This window comes from Emydura macquarii, unplaced genomic scaffold (genome assembly GCF_026122565.2).
Source record: "Emydura macquarii macquarii isolate MOO-44397 ecotype Brisbane River unplaced genomic scaffold, CSIRO-AGI_Emac_v2 contig_1348, whole genome shotgun sequence".
In the NCBI taxonomy this organism is placed as follows: domain Eukaryota; kingdom Metazoa; phylum Chordata; order Testudines; family Chelidae; genus Emydura; species Emydura macquarii.
In genome coordinates, this window is record NW_027131485.1 from 17142385 (window position 1) to 17165026 (window position 22642).

The 22642-nt window shown below is 40.9% G+C and overlaps 1 protein-coding gene across 5 annotated transcripts in view; it reads left to right on the forward strand.

Annotated features, from left to right (window-relative positions):
* ABAT (4-aminobutyrate aminotransferase) overlaps positions 1-22642 on the forward strand; it is a 124403-nt gene that overhangs the window by 70246 nt on the left and 31515 nt on the right. For all 5 annotated transcript variants that reach the window (XM_067551276.1, XM_067551279.1, XM_067551277.1 and 2 more), the window contains one exon: positions 20286-20335. In XM_067551276.1, the coding sequence (XP_067407377.1) occupies positions 20286-20335 (50 nt within the window). The remainder of the gene's footprint in view (positions 1-20285; positions 20336-22642) is intronic.

Consider the following 22642-nt stretch of genomic DNA (forward strand, 5'->3'; position numbering starts at 1 on the left):
CTGACCTGAACTGGGACTGAAATATCAGATAGCATTTCCGTTTAATGTTTGTAAAGATTGTAAGCACCATATAAATGCTAAGCATTGTTGTTGAAACACTTATTTTAAAAGTTTGCCATTTCACAGCCTCTTCTGTAAACAGTCCAAATATGTAGCTTCCAGATGTGTAGGTTGCATTAATTTGATTGGACTTGTATAAATCTTTCTTGTGTTTTGTAAGTGAAAATGTATGGTTACTTTAGTGTGTAAATTCATACGTCAGTCACAAAGAATTGGAAAAGGAGGCAAAAAACCAGTCATCATCTAATATGTTCAAACTGGATAAAAGATTAGGCTATAGTGCTGATTTAAAGTTATGGTGGCAGGCAGACTAGTGTGCAAGGAACTAAAGGATGGAGCTGTCTGAGTCTGGAAAACGGTTAACTTTTGAGAACTATTTCAGTGGAAAGGAAAATCAAGCAGTGATCCAAGTCACAACTGCAAGGAGTGCAGATTTATGACCAGAGTGGTCCGTATATCTGCCAGTGTATACATGTTACCTCTGACTTGTTTAAAGAAATGTTTTTGTTGGAAGAGCACCAGCAAAAGGTTCTGGGGTATTTAGAAAGCTAGGAGATACACTACATGTAGAAATTGTGATGATTCAATAATCATTACAGGCTTCTTTTAATCCATAATTTAGCAATGTTTGAGTCGTTGCAGAATTTCTAAACTCAAAGATTTATGACTCTAATCTCTTTGCAATTATGTTTTCAAATAATGTGCTTTGCACATTGCACCTTAATAAATGTATAAGCATTCCAGAATGCCTCACTCCTTGCACCTTATTCCCATTAATACAATTGCTGTGCTTTCTCTCTAACGTCGCTTTTGGGAAACCAATTTTGTTGGTGCTAATGTGGAAATAGGAATGGTTTTAGGGAGCACAGTGTGTTTGTGCACTAAACTACTTTTAATCTAAATGGGATTTGACCCTGGATTTCTAGAAATGAAAATGAGTTTGGTATTATCCTAACCTCCCATTCATTTACATCACAAAATTGGCACATGAGGCAGGGATCTCGTGGGAAAAAAATAGTGTGTGATCATGTAATTAAAACCTTTATCATAATACATACATACAAGATGACTAAATTGTGGCTGTAGATAGGCAATGCCAGAATTAATGCTAACTTTCAAGTGCTTGACTTTACAACCTTAATATTCTTTTAACTTGGGGTGTTTCTACATGTGTAAACAAGTTTTTTTCTTATATACAATTTTTTTTTTATTTTATATCCTCTGATTTGAAAAATCTAGCATTAATAAATCTATTTTACACACATGTCTAAAGCATATATGCCACGCTTATTACAGGAGTCAGGTGGTGGCATTCAAGAAAGATATGTCAGGTGTATGTAGTTCAGCTCATTTACGAAATTTGTTTCTCAAATCCTGTACTAATCACTGAATCATCTTTTTAAGTTGTTCTAGTCTTCATCATATGTTGCATGTAGTTACCATGATAATGAGAACACTATCAGTGCTTAGATGCCTGTCAGGAATTTGCAAAAGGAGAAGGCTAAATATTTGACACACAAATTATTGCAATTAGAAAACAAAGCTGGTAGGGTAAAATCACCTCTGGTACAAGATCTCAAGAAAACCTGTAGTTTAATAATGAAAAATACCTGACAACTGAAACTCCTTTGCATATGAAACCTAAAATACACAAATAAAGTAAGGCCAATGGAGAAGAAACTTTCCTAACAGGCAAAACAATTTAAGCAGACGAGTGCACTTTCCCATTGCTATGTATTGTTAATACCATCCCATTCCTAGTGCACTCTTGTGGCACTGAGCAAGTGAGTTGAAATTTTTAACAGTATATAGTTTAGGTCACTAGTCTGTAGTTAAGTCAAATTCTTCCCTCAGTTTTTCTCTTTCTCTTCTTCTTTGTGGCGAACTTCATTCCATCTACACATCTGAAAAAAAAACAACTAATAATTCTTCCCCAAAGTGTAAATTAGAAAATCCTTTCCCAGTTGTTTGTTGTCAAAAAAGTGAGTATGTTTATTGAACTACATTGTAACCAGAAGTGATTTATATCTAATATGTCTAATGAGAAATGGGTAAAGATGGGCTAATCGGATGCATGCTGTCTGCGGAGATGAAGTGCAGTCAACTTTGGGTGATATTATTGGGGCAGGGTGAAAACATGGAAAAGTAGATTTGTGGGAAGTGAATAGGATTTGTTCATATACCCATTCAAGCCAAAGGGGGGTAGGAGGGTGTTTGATAGATCCACTCTAATTTTACATAATTTTCAGTGGTGAGCTTCAAGGATAGAAGAGGGTAGAAACTGTGAGCAAAGATTATGGCTTGGAATTAAATTTTCCAAGCTATTTGGATAGTCAAATCCTTCCCCCATTCCTGTTCATGAAAAACAGAATTTTGACACCATTCTCACTTACTTACCATTTGAAGACTCAAACTAACCTTTTATCAAAAAAGCAGTACTCAAGAAATGAAAGACAAAATGGAGCTAGTTGAAATAAATCCAGGATGTTATCTGGTAGGAAATGAATTTTTCATAATTGTAATATACCTTCCTCTTGTCAGCTGATGAGGATGATAGAATATAATTAAGTGAATTTAGTGCCAAATAGACAGCATCAGAGACTTAAATCCTCTACTCACAGATCAAGTACTGCACAGACAGTGGAAGTGTAGCACCCACTTTCACTGCCCTCTCAGACCTGGTCTACACTGGCGTCTTAGGTTGATTTAAAGTCCCTTAATTCGAATTAATTACACCCACGTCTACACTGGCACCACTGTTATTTCGAATTAAGGTGCCTGTAAAATCAACTTAATAAGACCACTCTGCAAGTGGCGTAGCGCCTAATTCGAATTTGGTAAATCGAATTAGTGTCAATTTAGACGCAATGGGACTTAATTTGAATTAATTGACCTCCGGAATGTATCCCATAATGCCCCATTTTGACCCCGCTTTCACAGTTGCGCTGTGTTGCTCTGTGGTCACACTAGCAGGAAAAGTTCCCTTCCCTCAAGCCCTGGAAAGATTCGAATTCTTATTTCCTGTGCTTGCTGTCAGCATGGAGAGAGATTTGCCACAGTTCTCAGCATGTCTACTGTAAAGCCCAAACACCCTCCAGCATGGAGTCAACCAGAGGTCTTAGACCTCATTGGGCTGTGGGGCGAGGAGTCCGTTCTGGCTCAGCTCAGAGCCAGCAAAAGAAATCTGGACATTTATGGGAAGATATCCCAGGGCATGCTGGAGAAGGGACACCAGAGGGATGCTCAGCAGTGCCGAGTGAAGATCAAGGAGCTGCGCCAGTCGTATCAGAAAGCCAGGGAAGCTAACAGCCGCTCTGGCTCCTCTCCCAAAACATGCAGGTTCTGTGATGAGGTGCATGCAATTCTAGGTGGCGATCCCTGCAGCATCGATACCTCCACTAGTTCACAGTCCATGATCAATGAGGAGGACTCCATGGATGAGGAGGAAGAGGAAGCTATGGAGAGCAGGGTGTCCATTCTCCCACAAATTCAGGACTTATTCCTGACCCCCGAGCAGTCCACAAGCACACAGGACAGCACAAAAGATCCCGTGGAAGGCACATCTGGTGAGTTTTCTTTCTTATTAGCATTTCTGTCCTTGTATATTGGGTGTGGGGGGCATGAGGGGGATCTCAGGTTTTCGTTGGCTGTACTGGGTGGTAACTCAGGGCTCAGTTTTTGTGTGTGTTGAGAAATTCTATGTTTGTCAGCAGTTGATATCACATGGAAAATTTAATGTATGCAATCTGTTATCCCTCCCTCGCCTGGAAAAACTTTTCAGGGGAGGGCTGCCTTGTTCCTCCCTCCATGGTAGGATTCTTCTCTGCAATCAAGGTAGCCAGCATCATGGCTTCCTGTGTTTTAAGTATTGTCCCCACCACCACGCCGTCCACAGTTTCTCTCTGTAAGGGTTTGAAAAACAAGCAGAGATTTCCCCCTCCCCACACCCCGCTGTCCGCAGTTTCTCTCTGTAAGGGTTTGAAATATAAGCAGAGATTTCCCCACCACCAGGCCATCGACAGTTGCTCTCTGTAAGGGTTTTAACTACAAGCATATATGCTACATTGTTTCACGGTCCCATTATTGAAATTATTACATTTGTCTCACTTTCTTCAATATGCTGCCTGTGGCTACATTGTTTCATGGTCTAATTATTACATTTCTATCAGTTTCTTCACTATGCTAACTGTGGCTCCCTTGTTATTTTTCTTTCATTCTATAGACACCTCGGCAGTGAACCGACCCTTAAGAAATGCTGAGGACAGACTGTCTCAGATTCGAAAAAGGAAAAAAAACCAAAAAAAACAGAGATGACATGTTTTCTGAGCTCATGAACCTCATCAGCTCATCAGCCTCAGAGACAGAGCAAAGAGCTTGGAGGCTGACCTTGTCCCAGAGCATGGACAGGATCATGGACACTCACAGACAAATGCAGGAGACCAATCACAGCACCAAGCAGGAGATGCTGCGACTCCTGCGGGACCAGTCAGACATGCTCCAGCGTCTTGTGGACCTTCAGGAGGAGCGGAGGCAGGACAGAGTCCTGCTGCAGCCCCACCATAATGATCCTCAACCGAGGGCTATGCCGCCCTCCACCTCCCCCGCACCCACGAGGTCTTGGGGGAGATTGTCCGGGATGCAGTACGTGCTCTCCTCCACCCCAGCAAGCTATCACCCTACCCCTGGAGACAGTGAATGAACCCCCACTCCCCCATGACTTGAATGTTAAAAAATAAAGGTTTGCATCATTCCAAAACGTTTCTTTATTAAATTATATCTTGTTCAGGAGGGATTTGTCGGGCACAGATATCAAAGGGAGATGGGGGGAATCATCAAAGGCAGACAACATACATGAACAGAAATCACTCCTGCATCTCACTGCAGAACCTGGTTTTCAAAGCTTCCCTAATGCAAAATGCTCCGCGGTTAGCTGTCCGCGTAGTGCTGGCATCTGACTGCTCATAATTGGTGGCCAGTCTTTCTGCCTCCACAGCAAAACCCTGGGGGAACCCTTCCCCCTTCGCTTCACACACATTATGAAGAACACAGCAAGCAGATATCACAGAAGGGAGATACTTCTCACTCATGTCCAGCCTAGGGAGGAGACTCCTCCATCTACCCTTTAAACACCCAAAGGCACAACCATTCTGCAACTGCTTAACCTCTTATTAAAACTCTCCTTGTCACTGTCAAGGTGACCGGTGTAAGGCTTCATTAGCCAAGGGAGCAAGGGGTAAGCAGGATCCCCCAGGATTACTATGGGCATTTCCACATCCCCCATGTGAATTTTTTGGTCAGGGAAGAAAGTGTCTGCCTGCATCTTAGAGAACAGCCGTGAGTTACGAAATATTGCACCTTCCCAGACAACACCACACTGATGTCTGTGAAACGACCCCTGTGATCCACAAGCTCCTGCGGGACCATGGAAAAGTACCCCTGGTGGTTTATGTACTCGGTCACCAGGTGTGCAGGCGCTAAGATGGGGATTAGCGTCCCATCAATGGCCCCCCTGCAGTTTGGGAAGCCCATCATGGCAAACCTGTCCTGCACATTTCCCAAAGTCACTACCCTTTGTAGCAGAAATCTATTTTTGGCACTGCACACTTGATTCATGGTGGTGCCCACTGTAGATTTACTGACTCCAAATTGATTCCCAACTGAGCAGTAACAGTCAGGAGTTGCCAGCTTCCACAGAGCGATGGCGACTCTCTTCACCACCATAATGGCTTGTCTCAAGTGAGCATTCACACGCTTCAGGGACGGTGACAGCTCCGAGCACAGTTCGAGGAAAGTTGCCTTTTGCATATGAAAGTTTTGCAGCCACTGATCATCATCCCGCAGCCGCATAAAGATGCGGGCCCACCAGTCTATGCTTGTTTCCCTGCCCCAGAACCTGTGGTGCACGGACTGGAGATGACACATTACAGCCTGCAGCAACTGGGAATTGTTCTGCTCGATGGCCTGTAGCAGGGCAGCCATGGTGGCATAGGTGTAGTACCTGCTTCTCCTTCTTGCTCTATTTCTAAAGTACTCCATGATAAGCCGTGATGTATTTGTCACGCTCAGAATTATAGTACAGAGTTCAGCTGCCTCCATGTCTGCAGCAATGGCGATCGCTGGCATTAAAAAAAACGGCACAAAAATCCTTTTCCTGTTTGTTTGTGGGGGAGGAAGAGTGGGGGAAGCAGCATGGCATCCTGGGATGATGACACTCGTCCTAACAGCCACTGTGGCTAGTTGCACTGTGGGCTAGCTACTCACATTGCACTGCTTTCTAATTTGAATTAAGGCTGGCCAGTGTGAACGCAATAGACCAGCACAAACAGCGTAGTGTGTACAGTCTGCTGTGATTTCTAGAGATCGGCTGCTGAAAGACAAATTAAGCTCATTCAAATTAGTGCTGCAGTGTAGACATAGCCTCAGTGTGCCTCCAGTCTGAATCAAAGATATGATTTTTAGGGGGCAGTTCACTATTTGTTTCTGTCCAGTCCTTAGCACAGCCAATCAAGCCAACAAGGAAGCCAGTTCATGACTTCTGTGATATGAACAGGTGTGAACTAAGAACTGGAGTCATGTTTTATATAAGGGTACATTTATGTATTGTTTGTAAGAGGTTAATAACTGACTGATAGACTTCATAATAAATGCATAATTAGTTGTTATAGAATCCAAAAGATAGAGATTGCCTCTAATCAATCAGAAAGTGTTATAGATGGTTACAACCATCTATAATACATACTGTTCACGTCTATAATGTCTGATAATAGCTTATTAATCATTTATAAACGGTTTATAAATGTGCATTTAATATAGTGCGTGACCGGAATTGGACTGAAACTCAGCATCTCACTTCATCAATACAATGAAACCCCCAGTAGATATAAAGGACTCTGGACTTTACTTTTTTGATTCAAACTGCTGACCTAGGTGTAAAAGGCTCTCTAATCTGTTAGCAGTCCCCTCAGTCATCCCTGAGAGAACCCCTTGGTTGCTTCTATTCTGGGCCTTTCTTGAGCAGGGACTAACTGTGCCAGTGGATTAAAAAGGTGGCCCACAATGACACAGAGGTATGATGATAATGGCACCAAGTCCCTTTAGTAATGACCATAGCTAGATTTTTGTATTTCAATTCTCTGAGAGTGGAAGTTGTGGACATTAACCTGCTGCATTACTGCACTTTTTCAACAAATGAACATTTAAAATTATATCAATCTGCCGCTAGGTGCAATGCAGCATAGTCATTAACTATATTCGTTTCTGTAAATTTACAGAAACATGCTATGTGGATACAAATACTTATATGCTGATAAGCCCTAAGAAAGTCTATGTTCTCTTTTCCACTAGAAAAATTCTCTCCTCTATTCGCGCACTCTGTCCATATGAAGTTGTAAGAGGTCAGAATCCATTGGCACTGCTCTATTTCAGCACTGTGCCCCATTCTTCAATATCATCCTTGCCTCAGCAAACAAGGCATCTTTTTAAAAAAATACTTGGAGTGCTTTAAACAATTCCCCTGGCCTTTTTTACACCTTGAGGCTTTCTCCTACAGTGAGGGATGGTGCAAACTGGCTTTTCTCTACTCTGTACAGCACAACTCTACCTTTTTGGGATCTGCTTTGGGTACCAGAAATTGCTGACAGAGCTGATTACCGTGAGCCTAACTCTCATGCTCCTAAAGCCATTTGTTTTGCTCTCTAGGGAGCCTGGGGAAAATCCTGCTATCAAGGAACTGTAGTTTAGTTCTTGACAACTCCTCAGAGTATGGATTTCAAATGTGCAGAAACAGCAAGCTTCCTGACCTACATATATTTAATAGATTATATAGATCTTTGTTAAAGATCTCCTAAGAAAAACAACATAATGTCAGTAGAGATGACTGGCAAGACTGGCCTCCAGGAGCTTGAAGACATTGCTGGAGATGCTGGTGGAGGTAGGCTGCAGATTGCATGTTATGGAAAAGGATACTTGAGCAAAATTATCTCCAAAAGTCAGCATGAATGTGAATTCTTGGATCAGAGCACTAGTCTTTTTTTACTTACCTCTCTGCAAGTAAATCCAATAAACCTTGAATTAATCTTATACTTTGTACCCTACAAGATTTAATAATGGACTGCCAGGCTAGAACATCCTTATCAGCAAAGGCCGAGAGGTAATAAGCACCTGTTCAGCGAGATAAGAAATGAAGTTTGAAAGACTCTTTAGACTAAAAACACTAGACTATTTCCTGCCAAAAACCAATAACTAAAACAATTTCCCCATCTCATGGCATTTGGAATTAACAGTCATATTAAACTCTATGGAGCACACTGTCTGACATTACATCAGAGAGCCAGATATGGGAATAGATCCTGTCAGGCTGTTTTCTGGCAAATGTCATAGAATCCCAAACAGAACAATCTACTATCAGATAGTTTAGAGTATATTTTTGTTTGGTTTGGGATCTCAAGGGCAGCTGTAGCTGGCCCAACTTGTCCTCAATCTGAATTTTAACATAGATGAGTCCTTGGGGCTTTCATAGAACCATAGGGTTAGAAGGGGCTGCAGGATTTCTTGAGTCTAAAGCATCCAAGACATATAGCTATCTAGTCTCATTTCAAATATCTCCAGTGAAGGAGCTTCCATGATCTTCCTAGGTGGTCTGTTCCTGTTCTTACAGTTAGGAAGCTTTTCCTGAGTTTTAATCTAAATCTGCTATGCTATGGTTTGAACCAATTGCCTCTTCTCCTGCCCTCTGTGGCAAGAGAGATCAATTTTTCTCCCATCTTTTTTATGGCAGTCTTTCAAGCATTTGAAGACTGCTGTCATATCCCTCCTCAATCTTCTCTTTTCCAAACTAAACATACCCAGTTCCTTCAGCCTTTGCTTATATAACTTGCATTCCATTCTTTGATCATTTTTGTCACTTACCTCTCTATCCTTTCCAGTTTCTCCACATCCTTTCTATACATTGGTGACCAAAATTGGACACACTGCTCCAGCTGAGGCCTAACCAGTGCCAAATAGAGTGGTATTGTCACCTCCCGTGACTTGCATGCTGTGCCTCTATTAATGCAACCTAAAATTGCGTTTGCTTTTTTTGCAACAGCATCGCACTGTTAACTCATGTTGAGTTTGTGATCCATCACAAGTCCCAGATGCTGCCAAACCATTTATCCTCCATGCTATATTTGTACATTTGGTTTTTCTTCCCTAAGTGGAGCTCCTTACATTTATCTTTGTTGAATTTAATTTTGTTGTCTATAGACCAGTTCTCCAATTTATCAAAATCCCTTTGAATTTTAGCTCTATCCTCCAAAGTGTTTACAACCTCCCCTAGCTTTGCGTCATCTACAAATTTGATCAGTAGGCTCTCCTATTTCTACATCTAGGTCATTAATAAAGATGTTAAATAACACTGGACCCAGAACAGATCCCTGTGAAACCCAACTTGAGACTACCTTCCAATCTGACATAATTCCATAAATATTTACTTGTCGTTTAACCAGTTATGGATCCACATGCAGGCTCAGAGGAACTCCCAGTATTTCTCCACCTTACTTATCAGAATGTCATGTGGGACTGTGTCAAAAGCCTTGCTAAAATCCAGGTATATTATGTCCATCGTATACCCTCTTATCTGTCAAACTAGTTACCCTGTCAAAAGAAGGAAATCAAACTTGTTTGACATGATTTGTTCTTAGAAAATCCATGCTGGCTGCTAGTGATTACCCCTTCATCCTCCAGGTATTTGCAAATTGGATGTTTTATACATTGCTCTAAGAGCATCCCAGGTATCAAGGTCAGGCTGACTGGTGTATTATTCTCCGCCTCCTTTTTTTAAAGATGGGCATCATGTTAGCCTTTCTCCAGTCTTCCAGGACCTTTCCTGTCATCCATGAGTTTGCAAATATTATTGCCAGTGGCTCTGAGATTTCTTCAGCTAATTCCTTCAGCATTTTGGGGTGAACAGCATCAGGCCCTGCTGACTTGAATTCATTCAAATTAGTCAGAAGCTCTCTGATGTATTCTTTACTTATCCTGATCCGCATCCCTTCCCCATTATTGTCTATGTATTTTCCCTAGTCATCCAGTCACACATTATTTTTTGTGAGAAGACTGAAGCAAAGTAGGCACTGAGCAGTTCTGTCTTCCTATCATCTTCCGTTACCAGCTCACCTTCTCCATTGAGCAGCGGATCTACACTAGCATTGGTCTTTCTTTTTGTCTGTCATACTTAAAGAATCCCTTCTTGTTGTCTCTAACAACATTCCTTGCTAGCTGTAACTCATTCTTTGCCTTGGCTTTCCTGATTTTGTCCCTTCCTTGGTGACATGCCCCTCCTTCCATTTCCTGTGTGTATCCCTTTTGGTTTTTAGAAAGCTTTAAAGCTCCTTGTGCCACATTGGCATCCTGTGGCTCTTCTTATCTTTCCTCTGCATAGGAACAGCTTGATGTTCTAATATTGTATCTTTTAGGAACTACCAGCCCCCTTTGACTTCTTTTCTTCCTAATTGGTCTCTCCATGGGACCTTGCCTACTTTTTCTCTGAGTTGGTTAAATCTGCCTTTCTGAAGTCCAGTGTCCTTGTTGTCCAAAGATGCTCTTCCCAGTATTTGATAGATGGAACCCATCCTCAGCACAGTAATCCCTCTTTCCCAGAACATCAGCTTGTTGTCAAAGAAGCCAAAACCCTCTCACCAACTCACCTGAATAGCCATGCATTTACTTTGATTCGATGGTCCCCGCCCAGGCCTTTCCCTTCAACAGGGAGGATGGAGAAGAACACCATTTGCACCCCAAATCCTTTTATCCTTCTTCCCAGAGCCACTTAGTCTGCATTGATCCATTTAAGGTCATTCTTGGCAATATCATTGGTGTTCATGCGGATACGTAGGAAGGAGTAGTGGTCTGAGGGCTTGATGCGTCTTGACAGACGCTGAATTCTAGCTTCAGGCAAGCAACACACTTCTTGGGATTCCCAGTCTGGACGGCAGATGACTCTGTTCCTCATAGCAGGGAGTCCCCGACCATCACCACCCTTCTCCTCCTCTTGGGAGTGGTGGTCATAGAACTTCCATCCCTATGACAATCCATCCCATGCCTTCCAGTTGAGGGGATCTCCTTCTGATCCATTCCCTCAGATGACTCTTCCAAGGCATTCTCAGCAGTAATCCCTGTGCCGAGAGCCTGAAAGTGGTTGCTTTCTTCTATCAGTGCTGAGGGTATATTGGTTCTCCTCCTTCTTCTGAAGGATACATGCTGCCAATTTTCTTGCTTGTTCTTCAGTCCCCCTTGCACTGCCCTTTCTGATTCTTTGGCATGCTGTGCCCACAGTACCAAATCCCATCCAGGGAGTCTTCATTTTCTCTGATGCAATGCATTTCCCCACATTTTTGATCCCTCCATTCACATTTTGGCAGCTTTTGTGGTGCCTGTGGGAACTGGGGGATGTGCGCCTCCCTGACTCATTGTTCTAGAAACTCCGTGAGAGAAATGTAGCAGGCACCCTTTCAGAACCAGCCTCTGTCAGCTCTTGTGTTTGCCTCAGGGTATATTTACACTGCAGTTAGACACCCGTGACTGGCCCGGGCCTGCTGACTCAGGCTCGTGGGACTCTGGCTAAGGGGCTGTTAAATTGCAGTGCAGACGTTGGCTTGCACTGGAGTCTGGGCTCTAGTATTCTGCGAGGTGGGAAGGTCCCAGTATTTTGCGAGGTGGGAGGGTCCCAGAGCTCAGGCTGCAGCCCAAGCCCAAGCCCAAGCCCAAATGTCTGCATCACAGTTAAACAGCCCCTTAGCCCCAACTCCTCGAGCCCAAGTCAGCAGGCACAGGCCACCCGCGGGTGACTGCAATTTAGATATTCTCTTGGAAAATGGAAGCCCTGAGGTGCTGACCCAAGTGCTTGTTGGCAGCGGAACAGTTTGCCATAAAATGCCCATTATATTCTCCTTCTTGTGCTCTTTCTTTATTCATAATATTTATGTAATGACTAAATGACAAGAAGAGGAACTGCGTTATCAGTCTCACATGTATGTAAATCTTGCTCAGAAGTGGTTGGGGGAACACTAATCCAGCAGCCTAGGAGGAGCTGCCCTGCTTTGGGGAAAGTCAGGCTTCAGGGGCTCCTCCACCTCACTAATCTGGGGTTTGTATATGGAGTAGGGAAGCAACAAGATGTATCAGAGGAGAGAGGAAAATGAACCATAGGAGGAGGGGGTCAGAATGGCAGGGGGTGAGGTTAGGAGAATAAGAGGAGAATGGCATGAATTAGGATGGACATTATGTGTGGATGGAAAAATTAAAGAGAATGGGGACTGAATTTGTGCTTCGGAAAGGGAGGGGGGCATCTGTATACATGCCTGCATTCTTAAAGCCATCCTAAGAAAGGCAGCATGACTACACATTTTTACAAGCAATATAAATATTAGTATCTAAGCTTCTTGGATAGTAGCTTCTGTTACTGTCAGTGTTCCATAGGGTTTAATCCAAAAGCCTCTCAACAGCAGCACTTAATCACTTCATTCCCTACAACATATCTCAGATACTTTCCTGACAGATTCAGCAGTTGTCTGTGTAACCAGCTGTATTTTCTTCATAATAATCTGAACTGGTTCCTTGTAGCATGACACACATTAAAATACAGTTGAGATGTTTATGAAGTCAGACTCAGTCAGTATCCGGGAAAATGCAGTTTCCAAATCACCAAAGAGAGGGAGTATACAATAATATGCTGGTCCCTGGCTTGGGTCTCATATAATTTAAAAATCAGACTTTAAAATAGATATACTACGCCCCAGTCCTGCATATATCTACGTGTCTGCTTATCCTTAAGCATGTGAGTAGTCCCATTGTCTAATGATGGACATAAGTTCAGCATCCTTGATTTAGTTAGCCCTATCAGCAGCCTGCAATACTGTAATGGTTCTCTGTGAAAAGGGCAGAATATATTTTTTCAGTCTCAGATAGACTCTTGTTTTCGTTTAAAGGAAGCAAGAAGTAACTAGGTGCGTGTATGGTCTCAGCTGTAATAGACTGCAGCAACTCTGAGAACAGAAATGTTTCTGCCGACAGGCAGAGCTCTAGGAATTTAAAGTTTCAGTATAGAGAAAGTAAAATCATAACTTATACAACGTACATTAAAGCTATCACTGACTGCAAGGCTTGATTGTCTTTCCTGCAGTGACTTACAGGTGTTGATGCAGGGTTTTGCTACTTCTGTCTGGAGTGCTCACAGAGTAGGTAATAGGTGTTTTTTCCTCCCAATGGGAGGTGGGTGCGTGTGTGCGTGTGTGTGTGGTTCCATTTTTTGACCCATGTGTTCAGTGTATATCTTTGGCTGTTTAGGGAACATGTTTTGATCTGCTGTGACAACAGTACTTCAGGTCTACATCTCTTCTGTCTAATTTAAACAATAGGAAAGAACATCTGACCACAAATGGAAGAGGATAGGTGCATGCACACTGGCTGGGCCTCAGCTGAGTTAAGACAAATTGATGCTACTAGGTTCCTGGGGTTAATATCTCTGTAGCCTTAGTATGAGGGCATTCTCGGTGGAAAGGCCGTGCATTTGGAACTGTTGGAGCCATTGTTTAGTGTGTCAGAACACAATGCAGACCTATATTTAAGTTTGTGAAAGCCTGTTGGTTTGTTTTTGTTAGGGATTAGAGCTTTAATTTTGCTGTGAGGCTCTCCATTGCTGGGCCACTTTAGATGGAAATGTTACCACACTATGTTAATTTGCTTTTATATATGAATGTGTTCATCCACAATTCTACAGCATTTGGTTATGTGCTTGCTATTAATTTAGCATGGGAATAAATACTTGGCTAAATAAACCCAGATGTCCATGAAAATCTATATTCTAAAGGTTGCAAATAATAAGAACTTTCTTCTCTGTGCTGAAATTTACACTTTTTTCTCAAATCATTTCCATTCTTTCCATTGCCTTCTCATAATTAGTGTTTTTTAAAGAAGTTGACTTTGTTCTCCACACTACTGACTTAGTGTCTGATATTAAATTTAAAATTTGATCTCTGATCAGATACTAGAATTGAGATTTGATAGTGGGCATGATCCAAAAGGAGAGCCTCTGGACACGGATGTAATATAAAATTGCTCATCATATCTTAAATGTTCTTGTTAAGAACGCCCTTTACTTTTTACAGCACTATTCCAATCACTGCATATGAAAATAAACATAAATGCAGCAGGAGCTCAATTTGGTGTTCAGTCCAGTTCAGAAAGCAACATCTTTCACTTGGTTATCCCACTTGTGGCTATGCAATTTTGTACTAGAGATAATTGGGGAGATATTTTCATTAGTTTGGTTGGAGGGGGATTTCAAATGCAGTTTTTCCTTTCGTTTTTCCTGAAGTTTGAGAAATGTTTGATGATTAATTGTGCAAGAATGTAGGATGATGTGTTTGGTACTTAAAAACAAGAGAGTGTTAGGAAGTTTTTTTTCTCTCCTTGATACCTCCCAGCTGCTAGATTTTTCTTCTTTGAAAGAAAATTATCTGCAGTAGGATCAGTGACAAGTGAAGGATGTTATACTGTATAGCTGGAACAAGGATAAGAAGAAATTAGTTTAAAAGGAGCTACGTGCATAGAGGAGAACAGTATGTAGGCAGTGTTTTCAGAGCAATTTAATCCAAGAAAAAAATCACGTCCCTATATAATGTCTTTATTAGAGATTTCTTTGAAATAAAAGGCCAGGTTTTGATCTCAGTTATACTGATGTGAATTGAGTCATTTTGTTGACCTCAGTGCCATACTCTGCATTTACACCAGAGTAACTGAGATCAGAATTTAGCCCAGTGTGCATAGTGATCATCAAGATTGAAAAGATGCGTTTAGGTGTTAGGTGGTGTAGCACTGCAATGTCTGATTTATAAAGTGGAAAGGATGTTCAAGAACAAGTTAAGCCTTGATAATGGCTGATTAGGAAGTAACAACTATCATCAAATACTTATGGATTCCATATTGGGATAGATGGCAGCCTCTTCTTAAAATCTCTTAATCCAAAATGGACTGAATCTATTGATTATTGACAGAGTAAACCTGAAAAAAGAATTGGATTTCATTTCTTCTCCGAGAAAGTGATTTCACCAAAAAAGGAATCTTAAGAAAGACACATGCTCTCACTACTATCATTAAAGATTATGGGACTTTTTTTTTTTTTTTTTTTTTTTTTTTTTTTAATAATTCTGGAACAAAATTTAATCAGGATTTATCTCCCACTTCAGAGAAATTCCTGGGGTCCAAAGTCCAAAGCACTGCTTGACTTCTGTTTAATGCCACCTTTAGCCCTGTCACTTTGTAACAAATGAACTGTGTGCTGTATGAACGCTCTAGAGTTATTTTATATTTAGCATTTCCATGTTTTATCAAAGAGTTGGATCTTAAAATTGTAATGTATTCTCTTGAAAATGTTGCAGTAGGGAAGAGGAATGTTAATGCAGAAGTTTAAGTGTTGATTATTGAAGCAGATGATCCAAGATTTAGTCTTGGTCTTCGATGGGGGTTGTTAAAATATAAATCTCTTAAAAAGGACTGAGCACTCCAGTCTGGGCCAAAGGTAAAAAATCCCTATGTGTTTCAGTTCAGTTGATTTTACTATCAGCAATTTATTTAAAAATGCATTGGAATGCCAGTGTTCCCAGATGTCAGACCAATAACTGAGTTTCAGATGGCTTAAAGAAAGACAGATTTATTAAGTGTTTCCACTTCTAACTACTTCTCCTAGTATTATTATTATTATTATTGTTATTTATTACTGGGTTTACATTCGTGTTTGTGAGAATGTGGAACAGTGGTGACCTATTAGGAATGTGCAGTTGTCAAAAGAGTTGAGTCCATTTCAGATGAACATTCTGAAGATCTTGATGGCTTCCCTGAATCTTTTCCATCTAAAAAGCTAGTGAAGACATACTTTCATGTAACTTTCTGTGGTTTCCAGTTATGTTGGAAATACTTGACAGTACAACTTCTTGAGGCATTTTGGTATTTCTGTCTCTGGAGCCATCTGAAACCAAATAGTACCAAGAATAGCTTAAATTTTAGATTTATTTTAACTGAACTTTCTTGAATCTAAAGAAATGTTCATGGTCCACTTGAGTTTGGGGCAAATGTTTAGATGGATATTTTTGCCAAACTGGCTTGCCTGTCTGTGGCATAAACCCCTGCTTTTAATATCCTTACTGCAAAGTCCAGCTGATGCAATTGGTAACAGAGATTAGGAAAGGTGATAACTAAAGACCTGATCCTGCAAGAAGTTAAGACCTCCCTGAGAGGTACTGAATACCCTCAGCTCCCAATGAAATCAGTGTGAATTGATTGCACTCAGCACCCTGTCAGATCAGGCCTTCTGTTCATAGAGGGCTCATTGCAGTGATTTTGGAGAACAAAGCTGGCTGGATAATGGAAACAATTTTTTTTAATTCTCCATTTCCACTCAGTTACTGCCGTATGCTATATATCACTAGTCACTGATAATACAGGTTGAGTTCCAGATGTAGTGTATTTATCCTAGTTGAAGAAAAATCTCCTGTTTTGTTACTCTGAAGTAGTATTAAAAATAATAATTGTGAGAACATGTAATATTACATTTATTTACATTACATTACTTTCTCTCCATCCACTCACTCCTTTTTTCCCCATTCATCTGCTTAAGTGTTTCTTAACCTGGGGGTTTAGAGGGGTCGCAAGTGCAGAGCTGGTATTGGGGGTGGCAAGAAAGGCAATTGCCTGGAGCCACAGGGGCTCCATGAAACTAAGTTACATGCCTCAGCCCCATGGGGGTGGGACTCAGGCTTCAGGGGTACAGTAGTTTGGAAAGGTTAAGAACCACTGGTTTAGAAACTATTCACTTCTGCTCTAGTGTATTGTGATGAAATGTACTGTACAGAAACATACAGGCTCATGAAGAAATTGAAACTGTAATTCTGTGGTCTCTGTATAAGTTTGCAACTATCAGCTCCTGTAGCAGTGCTGGATCATTCTCACATTTTCTAAATTCCAGGGAATAGAATAGTTGGTACAAGCCAGGAATGCGGGAAGGGGAGCAGGGAGGTTGGGAAGGTGAGGAGACTGGTACCTAAAATGCTACCAAAGCAAGACGAGATTCTTGACTGGCTTCTGGCTTGCTTCCCTCCCTTCCCACTGCTAGAGGCAAGCTGGTAGATGGTTGTCAGGTGTCACCTGACCTTCCTATGGAAATGTAGTAGGACATGGGCTTATATGTTTTAAGTAAATATTTTCTTAATTTTTACTAGTTACAGCAAAAAAAAAATTAAGGATCTATATAGCATGGTGCATTTGATAACTTTAAATATTTTGTCTTAGAGCTGTCCTTCTCTTAGATTACATTGTGCTTTCACTCAGTAGTACTCAGTGGTATAGTGGTTTAAAAAAAAAAAAAAAGGTGGTAAAAAGCTAACCTGAACCAAATGAGAAGTAGAGAATATGGAGTCTAAACTGAGTTTACCTTCAACTACATTACTGAGTAGATTCTTCATATCTCTGGCCTAGCATTTCTAAAAGGTAGCAGAATGTGTATTTTTTCTTTAGCTAACCTGTGTTTCTAATACACTGGGAATATTACAATAAGTGGTGAGGATGACCTGGATTTGGTCTCACTTTAGGTATGTGGCATGTTCCAGGGTTCTGCCAGGGAATGAAAGGGAGTAAGGAGTTGAGTTCACCAGCAGAGATGGTACCTTGATGGGGACCTTTCTAAGCCCATGGACCACCCCCTGCACAATGTAAATTTCACCCCATGTATGAAAAATGTCTGCCACCTCTTATCTGGAAATGTATAGTGTGAGTAAGGTATCATTTGCATCAGATATATAAGGAGAGATTTATTGTACACTGAGATGGGTTGAGTGATCTTGCATACATCTTGAATAAAAACACATTAATCCCTGTCATTCTCTCTCCCCATCCCCAGCATAATGGCAGAAAATAAAACCAGCAGATCTAACATAAGTTTTGTTTTAGTTTTCTTGACTTTTAATGGTGATACATAACTAGAGATCTCTAGTGGGTAATGGAGGTGAACAACTATTATAACATGTCACAAAGACTTGTGCCTTTGTGTGCGTTACTGCGTGTGCTACACCTCAAACACACACAATGGGATTGATTTACAGCCTCTGGCATGCACCTGTCCATGTACTTTGGTGCATGCGCACATGTTTACCCACATCTGGTGTTAGGTGTCTGCACCGGCAAAATGTGGGTTTATGCATATGTATGTGCACAAGTGAAGGCACAGCTAGGAATGTGGCCCAATATATGCTCTTTTTAAAATAGGCAGAATCTTGCAGAGATTGTGTGGAATGAATGCTTAATGTGAGCAAGTAGTTATGAAAGCTATCCAAATGTAAAGATGTGCCAGAGAGAGCTGTCAAGCCATTGGCAGAACTCTGCATGATGCCCAGTGTTTCTCACTGCTGGGTATGCCTCAGCATTGTGTATATCTGTAATATACAAAACATTCTAGAACAATGCTGTTGTGCCATTGAATTTTCCCTGCGCTGTACAGTTATAGCTGTACCTTTTTTATTAGGGACAAAAAAACCCATATATAAATTTTGTCCATAATTCTGCGGGAGGCTGCATTATAATGTAATGACACTTGTAATAGCTAAATGAACTTTCCCTAGGAGTTCAGTAAATGTATAGTTGCCACCCAGACTTGTTTGGCGTTTTTCCTTTGTAGACTTGTAGACTTTAAGTTCAGAAGGGACCATCATGATCATCTAGTTGGATCTCTTGCACATCGCAAGTCACAGAACCTTACTCACCCACTCCTATAGCAGGGCCATAACCTCTGGCTGAGTTACTGAAGTTTTCAATTTCTATTAATAGAAATATTCAATACCGATTAAGCAAAATGCTATTTCTCCTGCAAGCTGTTATCCGTTCTTTGGAGAAATAATTTAAAAAAAAAAAAAAAAAAACCCAAACAGGTGGAGGGGAACAAGTCGCTCACAAAACTTCATGTCTTTGAAGCTGGCTTCCTGAGGCAGCATGTGAGTGAACTTGGGGGTCTGCTGTTGGGTGACAGGTCACTGGATGCTCCTGCTGTCCGTCAGCCACGGGAACCCCTATAGCTCTGGAACAGCCAGACTCTATTGCCTATATAGTGTCAATCCATCCTGTTCACTTGCATGGAACATGCTACTTTGCCAGGGATTATGTCAGAGACCACCTCCCCAGAATCCGAGAGCCTAAACTATGTACCATTCTTGTGTAAGAGCTTCCACAAGTTCAGGCGTGATAGGTGGAATGATGCTACTTTGGGTCCTCTCCTCATTGTGTAAGCATCAGCCACTTTTGGGTGATATTTGTATGATATTCATCCCCTCTGTGCTTGGAAGGGGGGACTAGTATGAGCTGAGAAGCATAAGGTGTGGAGCAGGCTGACTTTATGATGCAGAAAAGTACAGTGTTCAGTACTGATGGTCATTTTACTCAAACAAGTCAAGGTTATGATTGCTATCCCTCTGTTCTTGGAAAGAATCTCTTCAGACTGGGAAAATCAGCATTCCACAGTGCATGCTTTCAAAACATGTACAGTAATAGAATCTGAGCTGAAAAACAATAGTGACACTGATCTAGCAGACCGTTGTACCACTCTCAGTAGAAGAAAGGGGGTGACAAATACATGTAGCACTAAAGAGAAATGGGATGTATTAACATGGTAACCCCAAAGTGAAGAGGAAGCCAATTTCCACCACTCAAGTGGATGGCAGCACTTTACTGGTGGTTAGAAAGATTAATCACCAAAGAGCCTCATTTATACAAGAAGGATTCACAGATGCCACCTATGGGCCTGATTCCTTTTCACACTGTCTGTAACTGTTATCTGTTTCAATCAAACTTTAACAGGGCAACAGATCATGTTGTGTCCATTTCAGCTTAGTTATCAATTTGATGATAACAACTCAATGCATTCTTAGACCAGAGTTTTCATGGTATTGCATGCTTCTCTGTGATAGCTGCTGTGTTTGTCCCACAGCCACTGAAGAGAATGTAAGTCACAGAGGGAGAACAATTTGCTCTGCTTTAGAAAAGGACCAACTATTAATAGTTTAATACACACAGAGGTTAAATAGAGATGAAGTTAAGAAAAAAGAAAGTTAGGTAAATAAGGTTACTCTGTACAGTACATACTGATGAATAAATCTCAAACAGGCTTCTTGAAACTAGATGGAAATAGTCTCCTTCTTTTGTTTTAGGTTACAACCATCCATCTCTGATAAAACTTCTCCAGCAGCCACAGAACTTGGTAAGTAGTTTGTATAAAAGAGATAACATAATTTAAACCTGTTATTCACCCCTCCCACCCTTATTATTGCTTCATGTTGTGTTAACTTTAAAAAAAAAAATGGCTTGTGCGCAAATCCATTTAGTGTGTGAGTGGACGTGCTTTAATTATGGTGGGGTTTTTTTGGCCTCGTTTTTTAAAAAAGCTCTGTGATGTTTAAGGACAACAACAAAGACTTATGCAAGTTCCAGAAGAAGGGAGTTTTGGGTGGCATATTTGTGCATCAGTTTGTACATATTTGAAACAGAGAATTAAAATAAATGCTCCCTTCAAAGGCATGCTGTTTTGAATTAATTATTTTTTGGTTGTGTTCTTGAATAAAGCCGTTTGCTAGCAAGCTTTGTCCTGTTAGCTAGCTTTGCTTATTTGGAATCTAGCATGAGTCCTTGAAAGAGAGCAAAAAATCTATGCTATCTTCTAATCACAACGTGAAAATGGTGATTTAAATCCAGGATCCTGGATTTTCTACTGTGCCTTACTCACTGCTCTGAGAAGGGATGTCATTCAGGTACTGATACATTGTCATATCCTTGTAGAATTAAAACAAGAAGGCTGGTGCAGTGGGATCGTTTGGGAGCAAGATAACTACTTTTAAATGCCTATGCAAATAATATGTTATGTGCATTTTTGTCATAGCCGTGTCAGTTCCAGGATATTAGAGAGACAAGGTGGGTCACAAGGTCATATCTTTTATTAGCCCAACTTCTGTTGGTGAGAGAGAAAAGCTACAGAGTTCTTCTTCAGTTCTTCCTCTGTGTAGCTTGAAAGCTTGTCTCTCTTGCCAAGAGAAGTTGCTCCAAAAAAGGATATTACCTCACTCACCTTGTCTGTACAAATAATAGCGAGACAAGATAGGTGAGGTAATATCTTTTATTGGATCAACTTACGTTGGTGAAAGAAACAAGTTTTTGAGCTGACACAGACGTCTTATTCAGATCTGGGAAAGGTACTCGGAGTGTCACAGCTAAATACACGGTGGAACAGATAAGGACTTAACTGTTGTTGCAAGAGACCATTCAAGGAGAAGTGGGCAGTTAAACACTTCTGCAGTCATAGGACAAACTGAGGGTTAGCGGTTTACGGATTGTAGTAATGAGCCATAAATCCAGTGTCTTTATTAAGTCTATGATTTTTCATTGTCTAGCGGAGTTGTAAATTTAAGTTTAAGGCTTGTCTTTTGAAGGTATTGTGCAGGTGTCCTTTGAGGAGAATGGGAGGTCAGCTATGGAGTAATTATACAAATAATGTGATTAGTATTATGACAAGTCTTCAGAAAGAACAGCATCCTATACCCTAGTTGTCTGACATGGAAATTATGCAAAGGAATCCCACCTGAAAAATGCTTGAATAATATTGCATTATAATTCAGGCTGCTTTTTTACTGTGGCCTTTCTGGAAGTCATGGGTTCCACAATTTTTCTTTTCTTTTCTTTTTGTTTTTGTTTTTAAATTTCCATGACTTCTAACAGTTTAGCTTGTGCACGTGGGTGGAAGCATGGGATGATGAGTTGAATTAACTTAACTGAAAACCTTGCAAGATTCCAAGTTAAGCCCTGAGCTATATGAGAGTCTGAGCACGAAAGCTCAGCCACACTATGTAGACATGAAAGACCAGACCAGTGAATTCTCAAGGAGAGTTCTCATTTATCCAGGGAGGGTGATTCTGTCTTCCCTGAAAGTAAAAGCAAAATACCTCGAAACTTTTAAAATCCAACATGGATAGTTGGGCCAACTGCTGAAAAGCAACTCTGAATATTAAAGCACTAGTACTTCTAGGTATTTCCATTAAAATGGGGCAATTTTCCTAAGAGATGCCTTGATTCAAAACACCCTAATTACAATTAGCATTAATTTAACAAAGAGCTGTCTACAGCCATGGTGTTCAGTGGCACTAATTTATTTGTCTTTTGACACTTTAAATGTCAGAGAGAAACCTGGAACAAACTCTCGGATCGGAATGCCTTGCAAAGTCCAGATAAGAACTTTATAGCTAGGCCCATCTCTCCTAAACATGATCTGGAAAGACCCACTGTTAGTATCCTGTTTTTATTTCTAGAGTGGAAGGTATAAGCCTCCAGCAGTTCAGTGGGGTAAAGACAGAATTGAGTCAGCCAGAACCTGATTGTGCATTGTCTTTGTCCGTTTCTGACAACACTTTGTCTTGGCAACTGTATGCAGTATGTCCATTTGCACTGAAGTATACTGAAAGCATTCAGTTTCATAGCCAGGAAATTATGAAAAGCCAGGGCTTCTGGAAACCTACTGCAG